We start from the raw sequence: 26,316 nt of genomic DNA, 5'->3' as shown, positions 1-26,316 counted from the left end.
CTGGCGGAGGAGCGGACCAATGGGAGGAGGCGGAAGCGGCGCGGGGCGGCGGTGGCGGCGCATGCGCAGTGCGCGGTGCCCGGCCATGCCGAAGGGAGCGCGGCCGGCGGGGGCCAAGCAGGAGGAATGGAGGGGGGGCGAGGAGGGTGAGGGAGAGCCGGGGGGGGCCAGGACTGAGGGGAGAGACCCCCGGGATGGGGGACCGGGACCCCCGGGAATGGGGACCGGGACCCCCGGGAATGGGGAGAGAGACCCGGGAATGGGGAGAGACCCCCGGGAATGGGGAGAGAGACCCCCGGGAATGGGGAGAGAGACCCCGGGAATGGGAGAGACCCCCGGGAATGGGAGAGACCCCCGGGAATGGGGAGAGACCCCTGGGAATGGGGGAGAGACCCCCGGGAATGGGGACCGGGACCCCCGGGAATGGGGAGAGAGACCCCCGGGAATGGGGAGAGAGAGCCGGGAATGGGGACCGGGACCCCCGGGATGGGGGAGAGACCCCCGGGAACGGGGAGAGACCCCGGGAATGGGGAGAGAGACCCGGGAATGGGGAGAGACCCCCGGGAATGGGGAGAGACCCCCGGGATTGGGGAGAGAGACCCCCGGGAATGGGGAGAGAGACCTGGGAATGGGGAGAGACCCCCGGGAACGGGGAGAGACCCCCGGGAATGGGGAGAGAGACCCGGGAATGGGGAGAGAGACCCCCGGGAATGGGGAGAGAGACCCGGGAATAGGGAGAGACCCCCGGGATTGGGGAGAGACCCCCGGGAATGGGGAGAGAGACCCGGGATTGGGGAGAGACCCCCGGGAATGGGGAGAGACCCCCGGGAATGGGGAGAGAGACCCCCGGGAATGGGGAGAGACCCCCGGGAATGGGGAGAGAGACCCCCGGGAATGGGGAGAGACCCCCGGGATTGGGGAGAGAGACCCGGGATTGGGGAGAGAGACCCCCGGGAATGGGGAGAGAGACCCGGGATTGGGGAGAGAGACCCCCGGGAATGGGGAGAGACCCCCGGGAATGGGGAGAGAGACCCCCGGGAATGGGGAGAGAGACCCGGGATTGGGGAGAGAGACCCCCGGGAATGGGGAGAGAGACCCGGGATTGGGGAGAGAGACCCCCGGGAATGGGGAGAGACCCCCGGGAATGGGGAGAGAGACCCCCGGGAATGGGGAGAGACCCCCGGGAATGGGGAGAGAGACCCCGGGAATGGGGATAGACCCCCGGGAATGGGGAGAGACCCCCGGGAATGGGGAGAGAGACCCGGGAATGGGGACTGGGAATGGGGAGAGACCCCCGGGAATGGGGAGAGACCCCCGGGAATGGGGACTGGGAATGGGGAGAGACCCCCGGGAATGGGGAGAGACCCCCGAAATTGAGGGGGAGGGATGAGGGAGAGCCCACCCAGAATTTAGGACCCCCCCCAGAATTTGGGACCCCCCCAAATTTTGGGCCCCCCCAGAATTTAGGACCCCCCCAGAATTTGGGACCCCCCCGAATTTTGGGCCCCCTCGGCGCTGTCCCCCCCCCCTTTCCCTTCCCCCCCATTTTTTAACCCAAACCCCCCAATTTTGGGGACCCCCCCCCAATTCGGGCTCCGCTCCCCTCGCACGCCCAAACCCCAAATTTTGGGGGGTCTCCCCCCAGATTTTGGGGCTCCCCCAGACCCAATTCCCCCCTCCCCCCCCAGAGCAACCCCTCAAGAAGGGCCGGAAGGACCGGAAAGGCAAAAAATCCGTGAGTGACCTTTGACCCCCCCAAAATTCCTGAGGGCCCCTCCCCGAATTCCCGGGTTTGCCAAAATTCCCCGATTTCTCCCTAAAATTCCCAAATTTCTCCTCAAAATCCCCAAATATTTCCCCAAAATGCCTGAATTTCCCCCCCAAATTCCTGTTTTTATTCCCTGAAATTCCCAAACTTTTTCCCAAAATGCCCAAATTTCCCCAAATTCTGAAACTTCCTCCAAAATTCCCAAATTTCCTCCCCAAAATCCCCAAATTTCTCCCAAAATTCCTGGATTATCTTCCAAAATTCCCTGAATTCCCCCAAAATTTCTCCCGGAACCCCCAGATTTCCCAAAAATCCCCAGGTTTGCCTCCAAAATTCCCGGATTTCTGCCCAAAATTCCCGGATTTCCCCCAAAATTTCCAAACTTCCTCCCAAAATTCCCAGATTTCTGCCCAAAATTCCCGGATTTCCCCCAAAATTTCCGAGCTTCCTCCCAAAATCCCAATATTTCTCCCAAAAATTCCCGGATTTCCCCCAAAATTCCCCAATTTCCCCCCGAAAACTCCAGGATTTTTCCCAAAATCCCCAAATTTCCCCCTGGAATCCCTGGATTTCCTCCCAAATTCCCGAATTTCCCCCGGAATTCCCGAAATTCCGGCAGTTTTTCGAGGAGCTGGCCGAGGAGGAGAAGGCGGCGCCGGCCCCGCCCCCGCCCGCCCCCGAGAGGGAGGGGCCAGCCCCGGCCCAGGTTAATTGCGCTAATTATGCTAATTAGGGGGTTGGGTTATGCTAATTAGGTGGGTTGGGGAGGGGCATAAAGGGGTGGGGTTAGGGGAGGGGTTGTGGGAAAGGGGCGGGGCTAAAAGGGGAGGGGCTAAAGAGGGAAGGGCCAAAAAGGGGCGGGGCTAAAACATGTAAATGAGAAGGGGCGGGGCTAAAGGAGGAAGGACATAAAAGGGGGCGGGGCTAAAACATGTAAATGAGAAGGGGCGGGGCTAAAGGAGGAAGGACCTAAAAGGGGGCGGGGCTAAAACATGTAAATTACAAGTGGTGGGGCTAAAATGGGTGGGGTCAAAGGGGAGGGCCAAAAAGGGAGGGGCTAAGATATGTAAATGAAAAGGGGTGGGGCTAAAGGAGGAAGAACATAAAAGGGGTGGGGCTAAAACATGTAAATGAGAAGGGGAGGGGCTAAAGAGGAAGGACCTAAAAGGGGCGGGGCTAAAGCATGTAAATTACAACTGGCGGGGCTAAAGTGGGAGGGGCTAAAGAGGGTGGGGTCGAACGGGAGGGGCTAAAGGAGGAAGGGGACTAAAAGGGGCGGGGCTAAAACATGTAAATTATAAGGGGCGGGGCTAAAAATGGGTGGGGCTAAAGTGGGTGGGGTCGAACGGGAGGGGCTAAAGGAGGAAGGGGACTAAAAGGGGCGGGGCTAAAGCATGTAAATTATAAGGGGTGGGGCTAAAATGGGTGGGGCTAAAGTGGGTGGGGTCAAAGGGGAGGGGCTGAAGTAGGAAGGGCCTAAAAGGGGTGGAGCTAAAATATGTAAATTATAAGGGGCGGGGCTAAAATGGTTGGGGCAAAAAGGGGTGGGGCTAAAGGGGAGGGGCTAAAAGATCTAAAACTAAAGGGGAGGGGCTAAAATGGGTGGGGCTAAAGGGGCGGGGCTAAAGGGGAGGGGCTAAAATATTTAAAACTAAAGGGGGAGGGGCTAAAATGGGTGGGGCTAAAGTGGGTGAGGTCAAAGGGGAGGGGCTGAAGACGGTGGGGTCAAAGGGGAAGGGCTAAAGTAGGAAGGACCTAAAAGGGGCGGAGCTAAAACATGTAAATTATAAGGGGAGGGGCTAAAAGGAGTGGGGCTAAAGGGGCGGGGCTAAAACATGTAAATTATAAGGGGTGGGGCTAAAATGGGTGGGGCTAAAGTGGGTGGGGTCAAAGGGGAGGGGCTGAAGTGGGAAGGGTCTAAAAGGGGTGGAGCCAAAACATGTAAATTATAATGGGCGGGGCTAAAGTGGGTGGGGCTAAAGGGGGTGGGGCTAAAACATGTAAATTATAAGGGGCGGGGCTAAAGGGGAGGGGCTAAAACATGTAAAACTAAAGGGGTGGGGCTAAAATGGGTGGGGCTAAAAAGGCGGGGCTAAAATGGGCGGAGCCAAACCGGAGCTGGCTCCGAAGCACGGGGTGTTGATTAGGGAGCTAATTAGCATCTGATTAGCGTAACGGCGGCTAATTGCCCCCAGGGCTCGCGGCGGAGGCGGCGCAAGGAGGGGCGGCGGCCGCGGGGGGCGGAGCCTGAGCCCGAGGAGGCGGAGCTGAGCCGGCGCCTGCAGGCCCTGGCGGCCGCCGAGGAGGAGGAGGAGGAGGAGGAAGGTCGGGACGGGGATCCGGGGGGTTCTGGGGGGATTTGGGGGGGCCCGGGGGTCCCGAGCCCTCCGTGAGCCCCAAAATCTGCCCCCAGCTCCAGCGGCGCGCAGAGGAGCGAGGAGGAGGAAGGTGAGGATGGGGGAATACCAAAAAAAAAATTAAAAATAGGGAGAATCCCTCCAAATAGTGGGGAAATCCCGCAAAAATGGGGGAAAATACCCCCAGAAATGGGGGAAAATGTCCCAAAAAAATGGGGGGGAAGGGGCCCGAAAAATGGGGGAATACCAAAAAAAAATAAAAATAGGGAGAATCTCTCCAAAAAAATAGGGAAATCCCGCAAAAATGGGAGAAAATACCCCCAGAAATGGGGGAAAATGTCCCACAAAAATGGGGGGGAAGGGGCCCGAAAAATGGGGGGAATACCAAAAAAAAAATTAAAAATAGGGAGAATCCCTCCAAAAAAATGGGGAAATCCCGGAAAAATGGGAGAAAATACCCCCAGAAATGGGGGAAAATGTCCCAAAAAAATGGGGGGGAAGGGGCCCAAAAAATGGGGGAATACCAAAAAAAAATAAAAATAGGGAGAGTCTCTCCAAAAAAATGGGGAAATCCCGCAAAAATGGGGGAAAATACCCCCAGAAATGGGGGAAAATGTTCCAAAACAATGGGGGGGAAGGGGCCTGAAAAACAGGGGAATACAAAAAAAAATAAAAATAGGGAGAATCTCTCGAAAAAAGTGGGGAAATCCCGCAAAAATGGGGGAAAAAATTCCTCCAAAATGGGGGAAAATATTCCCAAAATATGGGGGGAAATGTCCCCAAAAATGGGGGAAAATATCCCCCAAAAATGGGGGAAAATGTCCTCAAAACGTGGGAGAAAATCAGAGAAAATGGGGAAAAATAAAAAAAAGGGGAAAAATAAGAAAAGGAGGGAAAGCCCAAAAAATGGAGGAAATTTCCCAAAAAATTGGGAGAAGTCCCAAACATCCCCCTAAAATGAGAATAAGTCAAAATTCAGGGGGAAATACCAAAATATGGGGAAGAATCCCAAAAAATGAGGAAAAGTCCCCAAAAATGGGGGAAAACTCCCAAAAATTGGGGGGAAATCCCCAAAAAATGGGAAAAAAGTCCCTAAAAATTGGAGATTTGAAGGAATATCTTTTAAAAATGGGGAAAAAATTGAGTTAAACCTGGGAATTTTGGGGGGTTTTGGGGTGTGGAGGTGGGCGGAGCTGGAATTTGGGGAAAAAGGGATAATTTGGGAATTTCTGGATTTTAGGGTGGGAACGTTTTCGCTGCGCTGAGCCGGGAGCAGAGCGAGGACGAGGAGGAGGAGGAAGAGGAGGAAGAGGAGGAAAAACCAACCAAGGGCAAGAGCAGCAAGGTGGGGCAGCGAGGGGAAATCCCGGAATTCGGGGGAATCCTGGAATTCGGGGGAAATCCCGGAATTCGGAGAAATCCCGGAATTCGGGGAAATCCCAAAATTCTGGGGAAAAAACCCCCAAAATTCCAAGGGAAAATCCCAAAATTCTGGGGAAATCCTGGAATTTGGGGGAAATCCCGGAATTCAGGGAAAATCCCGGAATTCGGGGGAAATCCCGGAATTTGGGGAAATCCCGGAATTGGGGGGAATCCCGGAATTGGGGGAAATCTTGGAATTCGGGGGAATCCCAAAATTCTGGGGAAAAAACCCCCAAAATTCCAAGGGAAAATCCCAAAATTCTGGAAAAAAACCCCAAAATTCGGGGGAAATCCCAGAGTTCGGGAGAAATCCCAAAATTCTGGGGAAATCCCGGAATTAGGGGGAAATCCCAGAATTCGGGGAAATCCCGGAATTCGGGGGAAATCCTGGAATTCGGGGAAATCCCGGAATTCGGGGAAATCCCAGAATTGGGGGGAAATCCCGGAATTGGGGGAAATCCCAGAATTCGGGGGAAATCCCAGAATTCGGGGGAAATCCCGGAATTTGGGGGAAATCCCAGAATTCGGGGGAAATCCCAGAATTCGGGGGAAATCCCAGAATTTGGGGGAAATCCCGGAATTGGGGGAAATCCCAGAATTCGGGGGAAATCCCGGAATTTGGGGGAAATCCCAGAATTCGGGGGAAATCCCGGAATTGGGGGAAATCCCAGAATTCGGGGGAAAAAACCCCAAAATTCCAAGGGAAAATCTCAAAATTCTGGAAAAAAACCCCAAAATTCGGGGGAAAATCCCAAAATTCAGGGGGAAATCCCAGAATTAGGGGAAATCCCAGAATTAGGGGAAATATCAGAATTTGGGGGAAATCCCAGAATTCGGGGGAAAACCCCAAAATTCGGGGGAAAATCCCAAGATTCCAAGGGAAAAATCCCAAGATTCCAAGGGAAAAACCCCAAAATTTGGGGGAAAATCCCAAAATTTGGGGGAAAATCCCAAAATTCGGGGGAAAATCCCAAAATTCCAAGGCAAAATCCCAAAATTCTGGGGAAAATCCCAAAATTCCAAGGCAAAATCCCAAAATTCTGGGGGAAATACCAAGATTCTGGGGAAAATCCCAAAATTCTGGGGAAAAAACCAAAATCCTGGGAAAAATTCAAAATTCCTGGGGAGAAAACCAAAATCCTGGGAAAAAAAATTAAAATTCTCCAGGAAAATCTGAAATCCTGGGAAAAATCTGAAATTCCTGGGAAAAAAAAGAAAAAAATCTTTGAGAAAACCCCAGAATTCCTGGAAAAAAAAAAAACAACAAAATCCCTGCGAAAAATCCGAAATCCTGGGGAAAAAAAAAAACCAAAATTCCTGGGAAAAAGCCCAAAAATCCCGAAAAAAATCCCCAAAATGTGGGAATTCCCTCAGGAGGAAGAGGAGGCGGAGAAGAGGAAGAAGAAGAAAAATCCCAAAAAGGAAAATCCCAAAGAGAAGCAGCAGGTGCCGAATTTTGGGGATTTTTGGGACTTTTTTGGGGGTCTTTATCTTTTTTTTTGAGTTTTCCCATTTGTTTGGTTTCTGTTTTTTCCTGCCTTTTTTAAGGTTTTCCCATTTTTGGAATTTTTGAACTTTTGAGGGGGATTTTTGTTCTTTTTTGGGGTTTCTTTGGGGGAAGGAGACCCCAAAATTTGTTTGGTTATTTTTTCTCTTTTTTTTTTGTGGTTTTTTTAGGAGTTTTTTGGGGCTTTTTTTGGTGTTTTTTTTTTTTCTTGTTGTTTTGGTTTTTGTTTTTGTTTTTTTGGGTTTTTTTGGTGGGAGACTCCAAAATTTTGAGTTTTTTCCCCGTTTTGTAGCAGAACAAGTTTGGGGCCCTGAGGGACGACGAGGAGGAAGAGGAGGAGGAAGAGGAGGAGGAAGAGGAAGGAGCCCGGAAGGGAAGCGACAACGTCAGTTTGGGGAAATTTGGGGAAATTTGAGGGATTTGGGGAAATTTGGGGAAATTTGGGGAAATTTCAAGGATTTTGGGGGAAAATTTGGGGGAATTTGAGGGAAATTTGGGGGGAAATTGGGGGATTTTTAGGGATTATTTTGGATATTTCTGGGGTTATTTCAGGAAATTTTGGAATATTTTTGCCTATTTTGGGATATTTTGGGTTATTCTGGGGAATTTTGGGTTATTCTGGGGTATTTTGAGACATTTTGGGATGTTTTGGGATGTTTTTATTTTTGGGGTTATTTTTAGGGGTATTTTTGGATATTTTAGGATTTTTTAGATATTTTGGGGGTTTTGGGGTATTTTGGGATATTTTGGGTTATTCTGGGATATTTTGGGTGGTTTTTGGGATACTTTGGGTGGTTTTTGGGATACTTTGTGTCACTTTTGGAACATTTTGGGTCAGTTTTGGGACATTTTGGGATACTTTGGGATATTTTGTGTCAGTTTTGGGACATTTTGGGTGGTTTTTGGGATATTTTGGGTCATTTTGGGACATTTCAGGTCACTTTGGGCCGTTTTGGGTCAGTTTGTGGGACATTTTGTGTCACTTTTGGGACATTTTGGGTCAGTTTTGGGACATTTTGGGTCAGCTTTGGGATACTTTGGGTTATTCTGGGATATTTTGGGTCACTTTTGGGATATTTTGGGTCAGTTTTGGGATACTTTGGGTTATTTTGGGTGGTTTTTGGGACATTTTGGGTCACTTTGGGCCGTTGTGGGTCAGTTTTGGGATATTTTGTGTCACTTTTGGGATATTTTGGGATATTTTGGGTCACTTTTGGGATATTTTGTGTCACTTTTGGGATATTTTGTGTCACTTTTGGGATATTTTGGCACATTTTGGGTCACTTTGGGCCATTTTGCTTCAGTTTTGGGATATTTTGTGTCACTTTTGGGATATTTTGGGACATTTTGGGTGGTTTTTGGGACATTTTGGGTCACTTTGGGCCGTTTTGGGTCAGTTTTGGGATATTTTGTGTCACTTTTGGGATATTTTGGGATATTTTGGGTGGTTTTTTGGGATATTTTGTGTCACTTTTGGGATATTTTGTGTCACTTTTGGGATATTTTGGCACAGTTTGGGTCACTTTGGGGCATTTTGGGTCAGTTTTGGGATATTTTGTGTCACTTTTGGGATATTTTGGGATATTTTGGGTGGTTTTTGGGACATTTTGGGTCACTTTGGGCTGTTTTGGGATATTTTGGCACATTTTGGGTGTTTTTTGGGCCATTTTGGGTCACTTTGGGCTGTTTTGGGATATTTTGGGACATTTTGGGTGGTTTTGGGGACATTTTGGGTCACTTTGGGCTGTTTTGGGATATTTTGGCACATTTTGGGTCACTTTGGGCCATTTTGGGTCAGTTTTGGGATATTTTGTGTCACTTTTGGGATATTTTGGCACATTTTGGGTGTTTTTTGGGCCATTTTGGGTCACGTTGGGCCGTTCTGGGTGTGGCAGGAGGAGGGGGCGGGGCCGCGGGCGGGGCCGGACGCCCGAGTCAGCAAAAAGGAGAAGAAGAAGATGAAGAAGCAGGTGAGGGGCGGGGCCCGGGGGGCGGAGCCTAACGGGGCGTGGCACTTTGTGGGCGTGGCTTCTGTGGGCGTGGCCTAACTGGGCGTGGCACTTTGTGGGCGTGGCTTACCCGGATGTGGCTTCTGTGGGCGTGGCCATTGATGGGCGTGGCCCCCTGTGGGCGGGGCCTACCCAGGCTCGCCCCAATGTGGGCGTGGCTTACCCAGGTGTGGGTTTTAATGGGAGTGGCCTAACTGGGTGTGGTTCATTGTGGGCGGGGCCTACCCGGGCTCGCCCCAATGTGGGCGTGGCTTACCCAGGTGTGGGGGTTTGTGGGCGTGGCCTAACTGGGTGTGGTTCATTGTGGGCGGGGCCTACCCGGGCTCGCCCCAATGTGGGCGTGGCTTACCCAGGTGTGGGGGTTTGTGAGCGTGGCTTTCCCAGGGGCGTGGCTTTCCCAGGGGCGTGGCCACACGTGTGGGCGTGGCTTAACATAAAAGCATACCACGTGTCCCGTGGTGGGCGGGGCCACTTGTGGGTGTGTTGCACGGTGGGTGGGGCGTGTCCTGGGTGTGTCCCGTGGGCGTGGCCAGTGTTGGGCGTGTCCCAGTGGGCGTGTCCCATCATGGGCGTGTACCAATGGGTGTGTCCTGTCCTGGGCGTGTCTGGTGGGCATGTCCCGTGGTTGTGTCCATTGATGGGCGTGTGGTGGTGTGTCCGTGGGCGTGTCCTGACGCTGGCCCCGCCCAGGCGGTGTTTGAATGACAGGTGGTGTTGGTAGATGGGAATTCAGCCATGTCCAATGGTGGGCGTGTCCGGTGGGCGTGGCCATTGATGGGCGTGGCCATCGATGGGAGTGTCCATCGATGGGCGTGGCCATCGATGGGTGTGTCCGGTGGGCGTGGCCATCGATGGGCGTGGCCATCGATGGGCGTGGCCATTGATGGGAGTGTCCATCGATGGGCGTGTCCATTGATGGGCGTGTCCATCGATGGGTGTGTCCCGTGGGCGTGTCCCGTGGGCGTGTCCATTGATGGGCGTGGCCATGGATGGGCGTGGCCATTGGTGGGCGTGTCCGGTGGGCGTGTCCCAGGCGGAGCTCGAGTGGCAGGTGGGGTTGTGGGTGGGAACTCGGCCATGATCCACGGTGGGTGTGTCTGGTGGGTGTGTCCGTGGGCGTGTCCTGTGGGCGTGTCCGGTGGGTGTGCCCGGTGGGCGTGTCCGTGGGTGTGTCCCGTGGGTGTGTCCGGTGGGCGTGGCCTGACCCGGCCCCGCCCAGGCGGAGTTTGAGCGGCAGGTGGGGTTGTGGGTGGGAATTCGGCCGTGATCCATGGTGGGTGTGTCCGTGGGTGTGTCCGGTGGGTGTGTCCGGTGGGCGTGGCCTGACGCTGGCCCCGCCCAGGCGGAGTTTGAGCGGCAGGTGGGGTTGTGGGTGGGAATTCAGCCATGATCCACGGTGGGCGTGTCCGTGGGCGTGTCCCGTGTCCCGTGGGTGTGTCCGTGGGTGTGTCCGTGGGTGTGTCTGTGGGCGTGGCCACTGATGGGCGTGTCCGTGGGCGTGGCCACTGACGGGCGTGTCCCAGGCGGAGTTTGAGCGGCAGGTGGCGTCGCTGCGCGCGGCCGCCGCCTCGGGGGACGGCGACTTCGCCGTGTCGCAGGCCGAGCTGTCCTCGCGGCAGGCCATGCTGGAGAACGCCTCCGACATCAAGGTGGGCCCCAAAATACACCTGGGGGCACCCAGAACACACCTGGGGGCACCCAATATACACCTGGGGGGGAAAACACACCTGGGGGCACCCAGAACACACCTGGGGGCACCCAAAATACACCTGGGGGTGCCCAAAATACACCTGGGGAGATCCAAAACACACCTGGGGGCACCAAAAACACACCTGGGGGTGGAAAAATACACCTGGGGGGGGGAAAAATACACCTGGGGGCACCCAAAATACACCTGGGGGGGAAAACACACCTGGGGGCACCCAAAAACACACCTGGGGGGGGAAAAATACACCTGGGGGCACCCAAAATACACCTGGGGGGGGAAAAATACACCTGGGGGCACCCAAAATACACCTGGGGGAGATCCAAAACACACCTGGGGGCACCAAAAACACACCTGGGGGGGGAAAATACACCTGGGGGCACCCAAAATACACCTGGGGGCACCCAAAATACACCTGGGGAGATCCAAAATACACCTGGGGGGGAAAAGACACCTGGGGGCACCCAAAATACACCTGGGGGCGCCCAAAATACACCTGGGGGCACCCAAAAACACACCTGGGGGGGAAAAAAATACACCTGGGGAGATCCAAAATACACCTGGGGGGGTAAAACACACCTGGGGGCACCCAAAATACACCTTGGGGGGGAAAAAGTACACCTGGGGAGATCCAAAATACACCTGGGGGCACCCAAAATACACCTGGGGAGTTCCAAAATACACCTGGGGGACAGAAAATACACCTGGGGGACAGAAAATACACCTGGGGGGTGAAAATACACCTAGGGGGGAAAAACTCACCTGGGAAACCTCAACTTTTTTTTCTGTTATTTTTCCTCATTTTTCTCCATTTTTTCCCATCTCCCTCCCTTTTTTTTCTCCCATTTTTTCCCGTTTTTCTCCCATTTTTTCCCGTTTTTCTCCCAATTTTTCCCCCTTTTTCTCCCATTTTCCCCCACTTTTCTCCCATTTTTTCCCAATTTTTCACTCATTTTTTTCCATTTTTCTGCCATTTTTTCCCGTTTTTCTCCCATTTTTTCCTAATTTTTCACTCATTTTATCCTGTTTTTCTCCCATTTTTTCCCGTTTTTCTCCCATTTTTCCCCATTTTTCTCCCAATTTTTCCCCCTTTTTCTCCCTTTTTTCCCATTTTTCTCCCATTTTTCCCCGTTTCCCCCCATTTTTCCCCCATTTTTTCCCATTTTTCCCCCATTTTCCCCGTTTTCCCCCCATTTTTCCCCGTTTTTCTCCCACTGCCCCCGTTTTTCCCGTTTCCGGGCCTTTTTGCCCCATTTCAGCTGGAGAAGTTCAGCATCTCTGCCCACGGCAAGGATCTCTACGTCAACGCCGACCTGTTCATCGTGGCCGGGCGCCGCTACGGCCTCGTGGGGCCCAACGGGTGAGATTGGGGTGAAAAAACGGGATTTTGGGCAATTTGGGGTTCAATATGGGGATTTTGGGGTTTGGCTCTACGGCCTCGTGGGGCCCAACGGGTGAGATTGGGGCAAAAAAACGGGATTTTGGGCAATTTGGGGTGAAATATGGGGATTTTGGGGTTTGGCCCCATGGCCTCGTGGGGCCCAACGGGTGAGATTGGGGTGAAAAAACGGGATTTTGGGCAATTTGGGGTTTGGCTCTACGGCCTCGTGGGGCCCAACGGGTGAGATTGGGGCGAAAAAACGGGATTTTGGGCAATTTGGGGTTCAATATGGGGATTTTGGGGTTCGGCTCTGCGGCCTCGTGGGGCCCAACGGGTGAGATTGGGGCCAAAAAACGGGATTTTGGGCAATTTGGGGTTCAATATGGGGATTTTGGGGTTTGGCCCCATGGCCTCGTGGGGCCCAACGGGTGAGATTGGGGAGAAAAACGGGATTTTGGGCAATTTGGGGTTAAATGTGGGGATTTTGGGGTTTGGCCCCATGGCCTCGTGGGGCCCAACGGGTGAGATTGGGGCGAAAAACGGGATTTTGGGCAATTTGGGGTTTGGCTCTACGGCCTCGTGGGGCCCAATGGGTGAGATTGGGGCAAAAAACGGGATTTTGGGCAATTTGGGGTTTGGCTCTACGGCCTCGTGGGGCCCAACGGGTGAGATTGGGGCAAAAAACGGGATTTTGGGCAATTTGGGGTTTGGCTCTACGGCCTCGTGGGGTCTAATGGGTGAGATTGGGGCAAAAAACGGGATTTTGGGCAATTTGGGGTTCAATATGGGGATTTTGGGGTTCGGCCCCATGGCCTCGTGGGGCCCAACGGGTGAGATTGGGGTGAAAAACGGCGATTTTGGGCAATTTGGGGTTTTTGGGTTATTTTGGGGTGAATTTAGGGGTTTTTTTGGGTTGTTTTGGGGTTATTTTTGGGGTTTGGGGTAGCTGTCGGGTTTTGGGTTGTTTTTGGGTTATTTTGGGGTGAATTTGGGGTTTTTTTGGGTTGTTTTGGGTTGTTTTGGGGTTATTTTTGGGGTCCGGGGTAGCTGTTGGGTTTTGGGTGGTTTTTGGGTTATTTTGGGGTGAATTTGGGGGATTTTGGGGCAGGAAGGGGAAGACGACGCTGCTGAAGCACATCGCCAACCGCGCCCTCAACATCCCGCCCAACATCGACGTGCTGCTCTGCGAGCAAGGTGGGCACGCGCCCGCGCGCTACACGCGTGTTACATGTCTGTTACACGCGTGTTAAATGTGTGTTACACGTGTTACACGTGCGTTATCAGTCTGCTACGTGTGTGTTACCTGTGTTACCTGTGTGTTACCTGTGTGTTACCTGTGTGTTACCCATGTATTTACCTGTGTGTTACCTGTGTTTACCCGTGTATTCACGTGTCCCAGAGGTACACGCAGACGACACGCCGGCCGTACACGCGGTGCTCCGGGCGGACACGCAGTGCCTGTCCCTGTGTGTTACCCGTGTGTTACCTGTGTGTTACCTGTGTATTACCCGTGTGTTACCCGTGTGTTACCCGTGTGTTTACCCGTGCAGAGGTACACGCAGACGACACGCCGGCCGTACACGCGGTGCTCCGGGCGGACACGCAGCGCCTGTACCCGTGTGTTACCTGTGTGTTACCCGTGTGTTACCCATGTGTTAACCCGTGTGTTACCCGTGTGTTTACCCGTGTATTCACGTGTCCCAGAGGTACACGCAGACGACACGCCGGCCGTACACGCGGTGCTCCGGGCGGACACGCAGCGCCTGTACCCGTGTGTTACCTGTGTGTTACCCGTGTGTTACCCATGTGTTAACCCGTGTGTTACCCGTGTGTTTACCCGTGTATTCACGTGTCCCAGAGGTACACGCAGACGACACGCCGGCCGTACACGCGGTGCTCCGGGCGGACACGCAGCGCCTGTACCCGTGTGTTACCTGTGTGTTACTGTGTGTTACCTGTGTGTTACCCGTGTGTTACCCGTGTGTTACCCGTGTGTTTACCCGTGTTTACCCGTGCAGAGGTACACACAGACGACACGCCGGCCGTACACGCGGTGCTCCGGGCGGACACGCAGCGCCTGTACCTGTGTGTTACCCGTGTGTTACCCGTGTATTTACCTGTGTATTCACGTGTCCCAGAGGTACACGCAGACGACACGCCGGCCGTACACGCGGTGCTCCGGGCGGACACGCACCGCCTGTACGTGTGTGTTACCTGTGTGTTACCCGTGTATTTACCTGTGTGTTACCCGTGTGTTACCCGTGTGTTTACCCGTGTTTACCCGTGCAGAGGTACATGCAGACGACACGCCGGCCGTACACGCGGTGCTCCGGGCGGACACGCAGCGCCTGTACCTGTGTGTTACCCGTGTGTTACCTGTGTGTTACCCGTGTATTTACCTGTGTGTTACCCGTGTGTTACCTGTGTGTTACCCGTGTATTTACCTGTGTGTTACCCGTGTGTTACCCGTGTGTTTACCTGTGTGTTACCCGTGTTTACCCGTGCAGAGGTACACGCAGACGACACGCCGGCCGTCCACGCGGTGCTCCGGGTGGACACGCAGCGCCTGTACCTGTGTGTTACCTGTGTGTTACCCGTGTGTTACCTGTGTGTTACCCATGTATTTACCTGTGTGTTACCTGTGTGTTACCCGTGTGTTACCTGTGTGTTACCCGTGTGTTACCCGTGTGTTACCTGTGTGTTACCCGTGTGTTACCCGTGTGTTTACCCGTGCAGAGGTACACGCAGACGACACGCCGGCCGTACACGCGGTGCTCCGGGCGGACACGCAGCGCCTGTACCCGTGTGTTACCCGTGTGTTACCCGTGTGTTACCTGTGTGTTACCCGTGTGTTACCTGTGTGTTACCCGTGTGTTTACCCGTGTATTCACGTGTCCCAGAGGTACACGCAGACGACACGCCGGCCGTCCACGCGGTGCTCCGGGCGGACACGCAGCGCCTGTACCTGTGTGTTACCTGTGTGTTACCCGTGTGTTACCCGTGTGTTACCCGTGTGTTTACCCGTGTATTCACGTGTCCCAGAGGTACACGCAGACGACACGCCGGCCGTCCACGCGGTGCTCCGGGCGGACACGCAGCGCCTGCGGCTGCTGGAGGAGGAGCGGCACCTGCAGCGGCTGCTGGACAGCGGCGACGACAGCGCCGCCCAGAGGCTGGAGAAGGTAACGGCGGGCACACCTGGCACACCTGGGCACACCTGGGCACACCTGGGCACACCTGGGATACACCTGGGCACACCTGGGGGCACCTGGGGTACCTGGGGGGCACCTGGGCACACCTGGGCACACCTGGCACACCTGAGATAAACCTGGGCACACCTGGGCACACCTGAGATACACCTGGGCACACCTGGGGGCACCTGGGCACACCTGGGCACACCTGAGATAAACCTGGGACACCTGGGCACACCTGGCACACCTGGGCACACCTGGGCACACCTGAGATAAACCTGGGCACAACTGGGCACACCTGGGGGCACCTGGGATACACCTGGGACACACCTGGGTAACACCTGGGCACACCTGGGCACACCTGGGGAGCACCTGGGGGGTACCTGAGATACACCTGAGATAAACCTGGGACACACCTGGGGGCACCTGGGGTACCTGGGAGATACCTGGGCACACCTGGGGGGTACCTGGGCACACCTGGGGCACATGTGGGGCACACCTGGGGCACACCTGGGCACACCTGGTCCCACCTGGGCAGCGCCATCTCACCTGTCCCCCCCGCAGGTGTACGAGGAGCTGCGCGCCATCGGCGCCGCCGCCGCCGAGGCCAAAGCGCGGCGGATCCTGGCCGGGCTCGGCTTCACCCCCGAGATGCAGAACCGGCCCACCAGGAAGTTCTCGGGGGGCTGGAGGATGCGCGTGTCGCTGGCCAGGTGAGCCCAGGTGAGCTCAGGTGAGCTCAGGTGTGCAGAACCGGCCCACCAGGAAGTTCTCGGGGGGCTGGAGGATGCGCGTGTCCCTGGCCAGGTGAGCCCAGGTGAGCTCAGGTGAGCTCAGGTGTGCAGAACCGGCCCACCAGGAAGTTCTCGGGGGGCTGGAGGATGTGCGTGTCCCTGGCCAGGTGAGCCCAGGTGGGACCAGGTGAGCTCAGGTGAGCTCAGGTGTGCAGAACCGGCCCACCAGGAAGTTCTCGGGGGGCTGGAGGATGCGCGTGTCCCTGGCCAGGTGAGCCCAGGTGGGACCAGGTGAGCTCAGGTGAGCCCAGGTGGGGCCAGGTGAGCCCAGGTGAGCTCAGGTGAGCTCAGGTGAGCTCAGGTGAGCTCAGGTGGGGCCAGGTGAGCCCAGGTGAGCTCAGGGGAGCTCAGGTGAGCTCAGGTGTGCAGAACCGGCCCACCAGGAAGTTCTCGGGGGGCTGGAGGATGCGCGTGTCGCTGGCCAGGTGAGCCCAGGTGGGGCCAGGTGAGCTCAGGTGGGACCAGGTGAGCCCAGGTGGGACCAGGTGAGCTCAGGGGAGCTCAGGTGGGGCCAGGTGAGCCCAGGTGAGCTCAGGTGAGCTCAGGTGAGCTCAGGTGTGCCCTGGTGCCCCAGGTGTGCCCAGGTGTATCCCAGGTGTATCCCAGGTGTATCCCAGCTGCCCCAGGTGTATCCCAGGTGTATCCCAGGTGTATCCCAGCTGCCCCAGGTGTGCCCAGGTGCCCCAGGTGTGCCCAGGTGCCCAGGTGTATCCCAGGTGCCCAGGTGCCCCAGGTGTGCCCAGGTGCAGCCAGGTGTGCCCAGGTGCCCAGGTGTATCCCAGGTGTGCCCAGGTGTAGCCAGGTGTATCCCAGGTGTATCCCAGGTGTATCCCAGGTGTGCCCAGGTGCCCAGGTGTATCCCAGGTGTATCCCAGGTGCAGCCAGGTGTATCCCAGGTGTGCCCAGGTGTATCCCAGGTGTGTCCCCAGGGCGCTGTTCCTGGAGCCGACGCTGCTGCTGCTGGACGAGCCCACGAACCACCTGGACCTGAACGCCGTCATCTGGCTCAACAAGTGAGACCTGGGGCGACTCCGGCAGAATTGGGGAATTTGGGGGATTTGGGGATTTGGGGATTTGGGGATTTGGGGATTTGGGGATTTGGGAATTTGGGGAATTTCCGGGGAGTTCCGGGAAAATTCAGGGGATTTTTAGGGAAATTTGGGCGATTTTTGGGAATTTTTAGGGGATTTTGGGGCATTTTTGGGAGATTTTAGGGGATTTTGGGGGGAATTTTTTGGAGAATTTTGGGGGGTTTTGGGGGATTTTGGAGGTTTTAGTAATTTTTGGGATTTTTCAGATTTACGGGAGATCCTGGCAACTTTTGGGGATTTTTTTGGGGATTTTGGGGGGTATTTTATGTTGTGGTTTTTTTTTTTTTTGTGTTTTTTTTTTTGTTTTTTTTTTTTTTTTTTTTTTTTGTTGTTGTTGTTGTTGTTTTTTTTTTTTGAGAATTTTGGCCGATTTTTTGGGGAATTTTGAGGGGATTTTGGGAAATTTTGTGGGATTTTTGGGGATTTTGGGCGATTTTCAGGGATTTTGGGGATTTTTCGGATTTACGGCAGTTCCTGGCAATTTTGGGGGATTTCTTCGGGGATTTTTTTACTGGGGTCTTGGGATTTTTTGGGGGTCTTTTTGATTTATTTTTGTATCTTTTGGGTATTTTTGCGATTTCTTTCTTTTTGGAGATTTTTTGGGGGATTTGGAAATGGTCTTTTTTCCCCCAAATTAATGGGATTTTTTCCCCAAAAATTCCTGGTTTTTCTCCCCAAAATTCCCATGTTTTTCCCCAAAATTCCCGTTTTCTCCCCCAAAACTCCCATTTTTTCCCCCCAAATTCCCGTTTTTCCCCAAAATTCCCGTTTTTCCCCCAAATTCCCGTTCCCAGCTACCTGCAGGGCTGGAAGAAGACGCTGCTGGTGGTGTCCCACGACCAGGGGTTCCTGGACGACGTCTGCACCGACATCATCCACCTGGACTCGCAGCGCCTGCACTACTACAGAGGGAACTACAGTGAGATTTGGGGCAAAAAAACGGGATTTTGGGAAAAAACGGGGAAAAACAGCGAAAAAACGGGGAAAAAACTGCAAAAAATGGGGAAAAAACGGAGAAAAAATGGGAAAAAATGGTAAAAGAAATGGGTAGAATGTGGAGAAGAAATGGCAAAAAATGCAGGGAAAATGGGTTGGGGAAAAAAAACAGGAAAAATGGGAAAAAATGGGGGAGAAAAGGGAAAAACCAGGAAAAAATGGGGAATGGAAGGAAAAAAAGGGGCTGGAAATTGGGAAAATTGGGAAAATTTGGGATAAAAGGGAATGGGGGGAGAACGATGGGGAAAGGGAACTGGGAGAAATGAGGGAACATTTAGGAAAAATGGGAATGGAAGGGAAAAATTGGGAATAAAGGAGGGAAAAAAACAGGGAATGGGATTGAAAAATGGGGAATAAAGGAGGGAGGAAATGGGGAATGGAGGGGAAAAATTGGGAATAATGGGAGGAAACCAAAAAAATAAAGTAAAAAAGGGGGTTGGGGGGGTTGGGAACGGCCCGAAATTCTGGAAATTCCCGGAAATTCCCGGAAATTCCCGGAAATTCCCGGATTCCAGTGACCTTCAAGAAGATGTACCAGCAGAAGCAGAAGGAGCTGATGAAGCAGTTCGAGAAGCAGGAGAAGAAACTGCGGGACCTCAAAGCCGGCGGCAAATCCACCAAGCAGGCGGTGAGGGCCCCAATCCCAAAAAACCCCAAAATCCCCGGAATTCCGGGCGGGAATCGAGAGTGAAATCCCCAGGGGGGTTTGAGCCCCAAAATCCCCGGGGTTTCACCCCAAAATCCCCGGGGTTTGAGCCCTGAAATCCCTGGAATTTCACTCGAAAATTCCCAGAGGTTTGAGTCCCAAAATCCCTGGGATTTCACCCCAAAATCTCCCAAAATTCTGGAATTCTCTCTGGATCCCCAGGAGAAGCAGATGAAGGAGGTGGTGACCCCCTCAAACCCCCCAAAAACCCCCTAAAATTCCTGAATTTTCCTGAATCTCCCGGATTTTGCAGGAGAAGCAGGCGAAGGAGGCACTGACCACCCCAATCCTCCCAAAAACCCTCCGAAAACTCCCCAAAATCCCCAAATTTTCTTGAATTTCCCAGGAGAAGCAGACGAAGGAGGCGCTGACCCCCCAAAAACCCCCCAAAATCCCCGAATTTCCCGAATTCCAGGAGAAGCAGACGAAGGAGGCGCTGACCCCCCTGAAATCCCTCCAAAACCCCCCAAAATCCCCGAATTTCCCCGAATTTCCCCAAATTCCAGGAGAAGCAGACGAAGGAGGCGCTGACCCCCCAAAAACCCCCCAAAAACCCCCCAAAATCCCCGAATTTCCCCAAATTTTCCCGAATTCCAGGAGAAGCAGACGAAGGAGGCGCTGACCCCCCAAAACCCCCCAAAATCCCCGAATTTCCCCGAATTTCCCCGAATTTCCCAGGAGAAGCAGACAAAGGAGGCGCTGACCCCCCTGAAACCCCCCAAAAACCCCCCAAAACCCCCCAAAATCCCCAAATTTCCCAAATTCCAGGAGAAGCAGACGAAGGAGGCGCTGACCCCCCTGAAATCCCTCCAAAACCCCCCAAAATCCCCGAATTTTCCCGAATTTCCCGAATTTCCCAGGAGAAGCAGACGAAGGAGGCGCTGACCCCCCTGAAATCCCTCCAAAAACCCCCCAAAATCCCCGAATTTCCCCGAAATTCCCGAATTTTCCCGAATTCCAGGAGAAGCAGACGAAGGAGGCGCTGACCCGCCAAAAACCCCCCAAAATCCCCGAATTTCCCCGAATTTCCCCAAATTTCCCCGAATTTCCCAGGAGAAGCAGACGAAGGAGGCGCTGACCCGCAAGCAGCAGAAGTGCCGGCGCCGCGCTCCGGCCGAGGCGGCGGCCGAGGCTCCGGAGCTGCTGCGCCGGCCCCGGGAATATTCCGTGCGCTTCACCTTCCCCGACCCGCCGCCGCTCAGCCCGCCCGTGCTCGGCCTGCACGGTCAGGGGCTGCGGGCTGGGGGGTTTGGGGGGTTTTGGGGGGATTTCAGGGGGTTTTGGGGGGGTTTTGGGGTCTTTTGGGGGGTTTCATGGGGCGTTCCGGGGCTTTGGGGGGATTTCAGGGGTTTGGGGGATTTCAGGGGGTTTTGGGTGGATTTTGGGGGGTTTTGGGCGGATTTTGGGGGGTTTCATGGGGCGTTCCGGAGGTTTGGGGGGATTTCAGGGGGGATTTGGGGGAATTTCAGGGAATTTCAGGGGGGTTTGGATGGATTTTGGGGGGATTTGGGGGTATTTCAGGGGGTTTTGGGTGGATTTTGGGGGGTTTCATGGGGAATTTGGGGGGTTTGGGGGGGTTTGTGGGAATTTCAGGAGGTTTTGGGGTCTTTTGGGGGGATTTGGGGGAATTTCAGGGGGTTTTGGGTGGATTTGGGGGGTTTCGTGGGGAATTTGGGGGGTTTGGGGGGGTTTGTGGGAATTTCAGGGGGCTTTGGGTGGATTTTGGGGGGTTTCATAGGGGGTTTGGGGGATTTTGGGGAATTTCAGGGGGTTTGGGGGGATTTCAGGGGGTTTTGGGTGGATTTGGGGGCTGTCATGGGGGGTTCGGGGGGTTTCGGGGAGATCTTGCAGGCTTGGGGGGATTTCAGGGGGATTTTGGGGGATTTCAGCAGGGTTTGGTGGAGTTTGGGGAGAATTTTTGGAGGGGATTTTGGGGGGTTTCATGGGTGGTGCGGGGCTTTGGGGCCATTGGGGCAGAAATTGGGGGGTTTCAGGGGATTTTGGGGGGGTTTGGGAGGGTTTCAGGGGGATTTTGGGGGGATTTCAGAGGGGTTTGGGGGCTTTGGGGCAGATTTTGAGGGATTTCAGGTGGGTTTTGAGGCCTTCAGGTTGAATTCTGGCTCTTTTTGCCTCCCAAATTTCCCCCCAAAACCCCAAATTTCCCCCCAAAACCCCAAATTCCCCCAAACCCAGGCGTGGATTTCGGCTACGAGGGCCAGGAGCTGCTGTTCCGCAACCTGGACTTCGGCATCGACATGGAATCCCGAGGTGGGAGCCCCGAAATCCCGGGGGTGACCCCAAAATCCCCCCGGGGGGTCAGGGGGACCCCGCCCTGACCGGGGACCCCCCGAATTCCCCCGAATTCCCCCAAATTCCTCCCGAATTCCCAGTTTGCATCGTGGGCCCCAACGGGGTCGGGAAGAGCACCCTGCTGCAGCTGCTCACCGGGGCGCTGACGCCGGTACGGGCACAGGGACCCCAAAAACGGGGACGGGGACCCTGAAAATGAGGAGAGGGACCCCGAAAATGGGATCGGGGACCCCAAAAATGGGATTGGGGACCCCGAAAACGGGGACGTGGACCCTGAAAATGGGATTGGGGACCCCGAAAATGGGGAGAGGGACCCCGAAAACGGGGAGAGGGACCCCAAATATGGGATCGGGGACCCCGAAAATGGGACTGGGGACTCCAAAAATGGGATTGGGGACCCCGAAAACGGGGACAGGGACCCTGAAAATGGGATTGGGGACCCTGAAAATGGGGAGAGGGACCCCAAAAATGGGGAGAGGGACCCCAAAAATGGGGAGAGGGACCCCAAAAATGGGATTGGGGACCCCGAAAATAGGGAGAGGGACCCTGAAAATGGGAGGGAAAATCCGAATTAAGGGGAGGGAAAATTCTCCAAAAATGGGGGAGGGAAATACCCAAAAAATGGATCAGAAACAGCCCAAAAATGGATCAAAATTAACCCAAAAATGGATTAAAAATGCCCCAAAAATGAATCAAAAATGCCCCGAAATGTTCAAACATGAGGAGGGAGGATCCCAGAAATTGGAGGGGAAAAAACCCCAGAGGTGGGAAGGGAAAAAAAACCCAAAAATTGGGAGAAAAACCCAAAAATTGGGAGAAAAACCCAAAAATTGGGGGGAAACCCAGAATGGGGGAAAGGATCCCCAAAAAATGGATGGAAAATCCCCAAATCCGGGGGAACAGCCCCAAAATTGGGGATTTTTAACCCTTTCCCCCCCGGCTCCTCCGCAGCTCCGGGGGCAGATGAGGAGAAACCATCGGCTGGTAAAGGGGGCGGGGCCTAAATGGGCGGGGCGTCTATGCAAATGAGACGGGCGGGGCTTAAATGGGCGGGGCGTTTATGCAAATGAGACGGGCAGGGCTTAAATGGGCGGGGCGTTTATGCAAATGGGATGGGCAGGGCTTAAATGGGTGTGGTGTTTATGCAAATGAGATGGGGCGAGGCATAACTGCGCGTGGTGTTTATGCAAATGGGATGGGGCGGGGCTTAAATGGATGTGGTGTTTATGCAAATGGGATGGGGCGGGGCCTAACTGCGCATGGTGTTTATGCAAAAGAAAAGGGGAGGGGCTTGCATGGGTGGGGGGTTTATGCAAATTGAGACAGGGAGGGGCTTAAATGGGTGTGTTTATTCAAATGGAGAAGGGGCGGGGCTTAAATGGGTGTAAGGTTTATGCAAATGGGGAAGGGGCAGGGCCTAGCTGGGTGTGGTGTTTATGCAAATGGATGGGCGGGGCTTAACTGAATGCGATGTTTGTGCAAATGGATGGGCGAGACTTAAATGGGTGTGGTGATTATGCAAATGGGGAAGGGGCAGGGCATAAATGGGTGTGGTGTCTATGCAAATGTGATGGGCGGGGCTTAAATGGGCACGGTCAGAAAGGTTCTGTGGGCTGTTAGGGGGCGTGGCAGGATTTTGGGTGGGCGTGGCGGATTTTGGGTGGGTGTGGTGGGTTTTGGGTGGGTGTGGTGGGTTTTGGGTGGGTGTGGTGGGTTTTTGGGTGGGTGTGGCGGGTTTTTGGGTGGGTGTGGTGGCTTTTGGGTGGGCGTGGCAGGATTTTGGGTGGGTGTGGCGGGTTTTTGGGTGGGTGTGGCTGCTCCGGGGTGGGTGTGGCAGGTTTTTGGGTGGGTGGGCGTGCCCCTGACCCCTCCCCACCCCCCCGCAGAAGGTGGGGTTCTTTAACCAGCAGGCGGCCGAGCAGCTGCGCCTGGAGGAGACGGCGGCCGAGTTCCTGCAGCGCAGCTTCAACCTGGCGCACCAGGAGGCGCGGCGCTGCCTCGGCCGCTTCGGCCTCGAGGGCCACGCCCACACGCTGCAGATGGCCAAGCTCTCGGGTGGGCGGGGCCGGGGGCGGGGCTAGAGACCGGGGGCGGGGCTAGCATGTGGGAGAGTGTGGCTAGTGCCAGGGAGGGTGTGGATAGCGCCTGGAGGACATGGCTAGTGCCTGGGGGGCGTGGCTAGTGCCTGAGAGGGTGTGGCTAGTGCTTGGGAGGGCGTGGCAAGTGCCTGGGAGGTTGTGGCTAGCATCTGGGAGGGTGTGGCTAGTGCCTGGGGGGGCGTGGCTAGTGCCTGGAGAGTGTGGCTAGTGCCTGGGAGGGTGTGGCTAGTGCCTGGAGGACATGGCTAGTGCCTGGAAGGGTGTGGCTAGTGCCAGGGAGGGTGTGGCTAGTGCCTGGGAGGGCGTGGCTAGTGCCTGAGAGGGTGTGACTAGTGCCTGGAGGACATGGCTAGTGCCTGGAAGGGTGTGGCTAGTGCCTGGAAGGGTGTGGCTAGTGCCAGGGAGGGTGTGGCTGGCATGTGGGAGGGTGTGGCTATCACCTGGAGGGTGTGGCTATCATCGGGGAGGGCGTGGCCAGCAGCCGTGGGGGCGTAGCCAGCAGCCGTGGGGGCGTGGCTATCATCGGGGAGGGCGTGGCCAGCAGCCGTGGGGGCGTGGCTATCATCGGGGAGGGCGTGGCCAGCAGCCGTGGGGCGTGGCCAGCAGCCGTGGGGGCGTGGCCAGCCGCCGTGGGGGCGTGGCCAGCAGCCGTGGGGGCGTGGCCAGCAGCCGTTGGGGCGTGGCCAACAGCCGTGGGGGCGTGGCCAGGCCCCAGGTGGGCGTGTCCCGGCGGCGCTGACCCCGCCCCTCCCCGCAGGCGGCCAGAAGGCGCGCGTGGTGTTTGCCGAGCTGGCGTGCCGCCAGCCCGACGTGCTCATCCTGGTGAGGGCGGGGCCAAAGGGGGCGGGGCCGGCCGTGACCTCGCCCGAGTGACCCCTGACCCCTCCTGACCTTTGACCCCCAGCCCTGGGAGGGGCCTGGGTGTGGGTTGGGTGTGGCCAGGGGGCGTGGTCTCTTTGGGATGGGCGTGGCCACTCTGGGATGGGCGTGGCTTTTTTGGGAGGGGTGGAGCCACTCAGGAAGGGGCGTGGTCTCATTGGGAGGGCGTGGCCACTCTGGGATGGGCGTGGCCTCTCTGAGAGGGATGTGGCCGCTCTGGGATGGGCGTGGTCTCCCCGTGAGGGGCGTGGCCTTTCCGGAAGGGGCGTGGCCTCTCCTGATGAGCGTGGCTGTTCTGGGAGGGGGTGTGGTCACTCTGGGGTGGGCGTGGCCTCGAGGAGTGTGGCCTCTCCTGATAGGCGTGGGTGTTCCGGAAGGGGTGTGGCCTTTCTGGAAGGGGTGGAGCCGCTTTGAGATGGGCGTGGTTTCCCTGGGAGGGGGCGTGGCTGCTCTGGAGGGGGCGTGGCCTCCCTGGAGGGGGCGTGGTCTCCCCGCGAGTGGCGTGGTCTCCCCGCGAGGGGCGTGGCTTCCCTGGGAGGGGGCGTGGCCTCTCCTGAGGGGCGTGGTTTCCCTGGGAGGGGGCGTGGCCTCCCCGCGAGGGGCGTGGTTTATCTGGGAAAGGGCGTGTCCTCCCCGCGAGGGGCGTGGCCTCTCCTGAGGGGCGCGTCCTCACGCTGCCGCGGCCGCAGGACGAGCCCACCAACAACCTGGACATCGAGTCCATCGACGCCTTGGCCGACGCCATCAACGACTACAAAGGAGGTGGGGCCGGGGGGGCGGGGCGGCCGCGGTGACGGCGCAGTGACGTCACGGTGACATCACGGTGACGTCACGGTGACATCACGGTGACGTCACGGTGACGTCATGGTGACGTCACAGCGGTGATCGTGGTGAGCCACGACGCGCGGCTGATCACCGAGACCGGCTGCCAGCTATGGGTGGTGGAGGAGCAGGGCCTGAGCCAGATCGACGGCGACTTCCACGACTACAAACGCGAGGTGCTGGAGGCCCTGGGCGAGGTGGTGGCGGCGCGGCCGCGCGACTGACCCGCCCAGGGACCCGAGTGACCGCCAGAGTGACCAGAGTGACCGCCAGAGTGACCACAGAGACCCACGGAGTGACCAGAGTGACCACAGAGACCCACGGAGTGACCACGGTGACCATCAGTGACCACAGTGATCATCAGAGTGGCTGCAGTCACTGCGGTGACCATGGTGGCCACAGTGACCACCAGAGTGACCGCAGTGACCATTGCAGTGGTTGCACTGACCACAGTGACCATCAGAGTGACCACGGTGACCACTGCGGTGGCCACACTGGCTGCAGTGCCCATTGCAGTGACCGCAGTGGCCATTGCAATGGTTTCAGTGGCCACAGTGACCATCAGAGTGTCTGCGGTCACTGCGGCGACCATGGTGGCCACAGTGACCGTGGTGACCACTGCAGTGGCCGCACTGGCTGCAGTGACCATTGCACTGACCACATTGGCCATTGCAGTGGTTGCACTGACCACAGCGACCACCAGAGTGGCTGCGGTCACTGCGGCGACCACCAGAGTGACCACGGTGACCATCACAGTCACCATCGCAGTGACCACGGTGACCACCCAAGTTACCGTGGTGACCACAGCAGTGACCACCAGAGTGGTTGCAGTCATTGCGGTCACTGCCAGAGTGACCGCAGTGACCTGAGTGACCAGAGTGACCATCGCAGTGACCATCGCAGTGGTTGTGGTCACCACAGTGACCAGAGTGACCATCGCAGTGACCATCGGAGTGACCATCGCAGTGACCATGGGAGTGACCATTGCAGTAGTTGTGGTCACCACAGTGACCAGAGTGACCATCGCAGTGACCATCGCAGTGGTTGTGGTCACCACGGTGACCAGAGTGACCATCGCAGTGACCATTGGAGTGACCATCACAGTGACCATTGCAGTGACCATTGGAGTGGCTGCGGTCACTCTGGTGACCACGGGACAAGGGCAGGAATAAACGGTGGTGGAGCAATGGCGGCGTGGGCGTGGTCAGTGTGGGTGTGGTCATTGTGGGTGTGGCCATTGTGGGTGTGGTCAGTGTGGGCGTGGCCATTGGGCGTGGTC

General features: G+C 55.9%; 1 protein-coding gene across 2 annotated transcripts; it reads left to right on the top strand.

Moving 5' to 3' along the window:
• The first annotated feature begins 15 nt into the window (after positions 1 to 15).
• Positions 16 to 26,224, top strand: ABCF1 (ATP binding cassette subfamily F member 1). 2 transcript variants are annotated; one of them, XM_085564923.1, is made up of 25 exons: positions 16 to 146; positions 1,689 to 1,735; positions 2,388 to 2,474; positions 3,964 to 4,093; positions 4,182 to 4,216; positions 5,366 to 5,470; positions 6,922 to 6,993; positions 7,350 to 7,439; positions 8,950 to 9,024; positions 10,587 to 10,712; positions 12,028 to 12,128; positions 13,258 to 13,343; positions 15,192 to 15,331; positions 15,905 to 16,053; positions 17,064 to 17,147; positions 18,020 to 18,144; positions 18,737 to 18,849; positions 19,981 to 20,152; positions 21,121 to 21,195; positions 21,318 to 21,388; positions 22,189 to 22,221; positions 23,124 to 23,292; positions 24,094 to 24,158; positions 24,905 to 24,977; positions 25,095 to 26,224. In XM_085564923.1, the coding sequence occupies exons 1-25, from the start codon at positions 20 to 22 to the stop codon at positions 25,259 to 25,261; spliced, it is 2,517 nt and encodes an 838-aa protein (XP_085421049.1). In that variant the 5' UTR covers positions 16 to 19; the 3' UTR covers positions 25,262 to 26,224. The 2 variants fall into 2 exon arrangements, with proteins under 2 accessions (XP_085421049.1, XP_085421048.1); XM_085564922.1 differs by having other exon boundaries at positions 7,347 to 7,439.
• The last annotated feature ends 92 nt before the right edge of the window (positions 26,225 to 26,316 follow it).

This window comes from Lonchura striata, chromosome 35 (assembly GCF_050655825.1).
Source record: "Lonchura striata isolate lonStrDom1 chromosome 35, ASM5065582v1, whole genome shotgun sequence".
Lineage (NCBI taxonomy): Eukaryota > Metazoa > Chordata > Aves > Passeriformes > Estrildidae > Lonchura > Lonchura striata.
The sequence above is the reverse complement of the archived record's forward strand: the minus strand, read 5'-3'. Positions and strand labels throughout refer to the sequence as shown.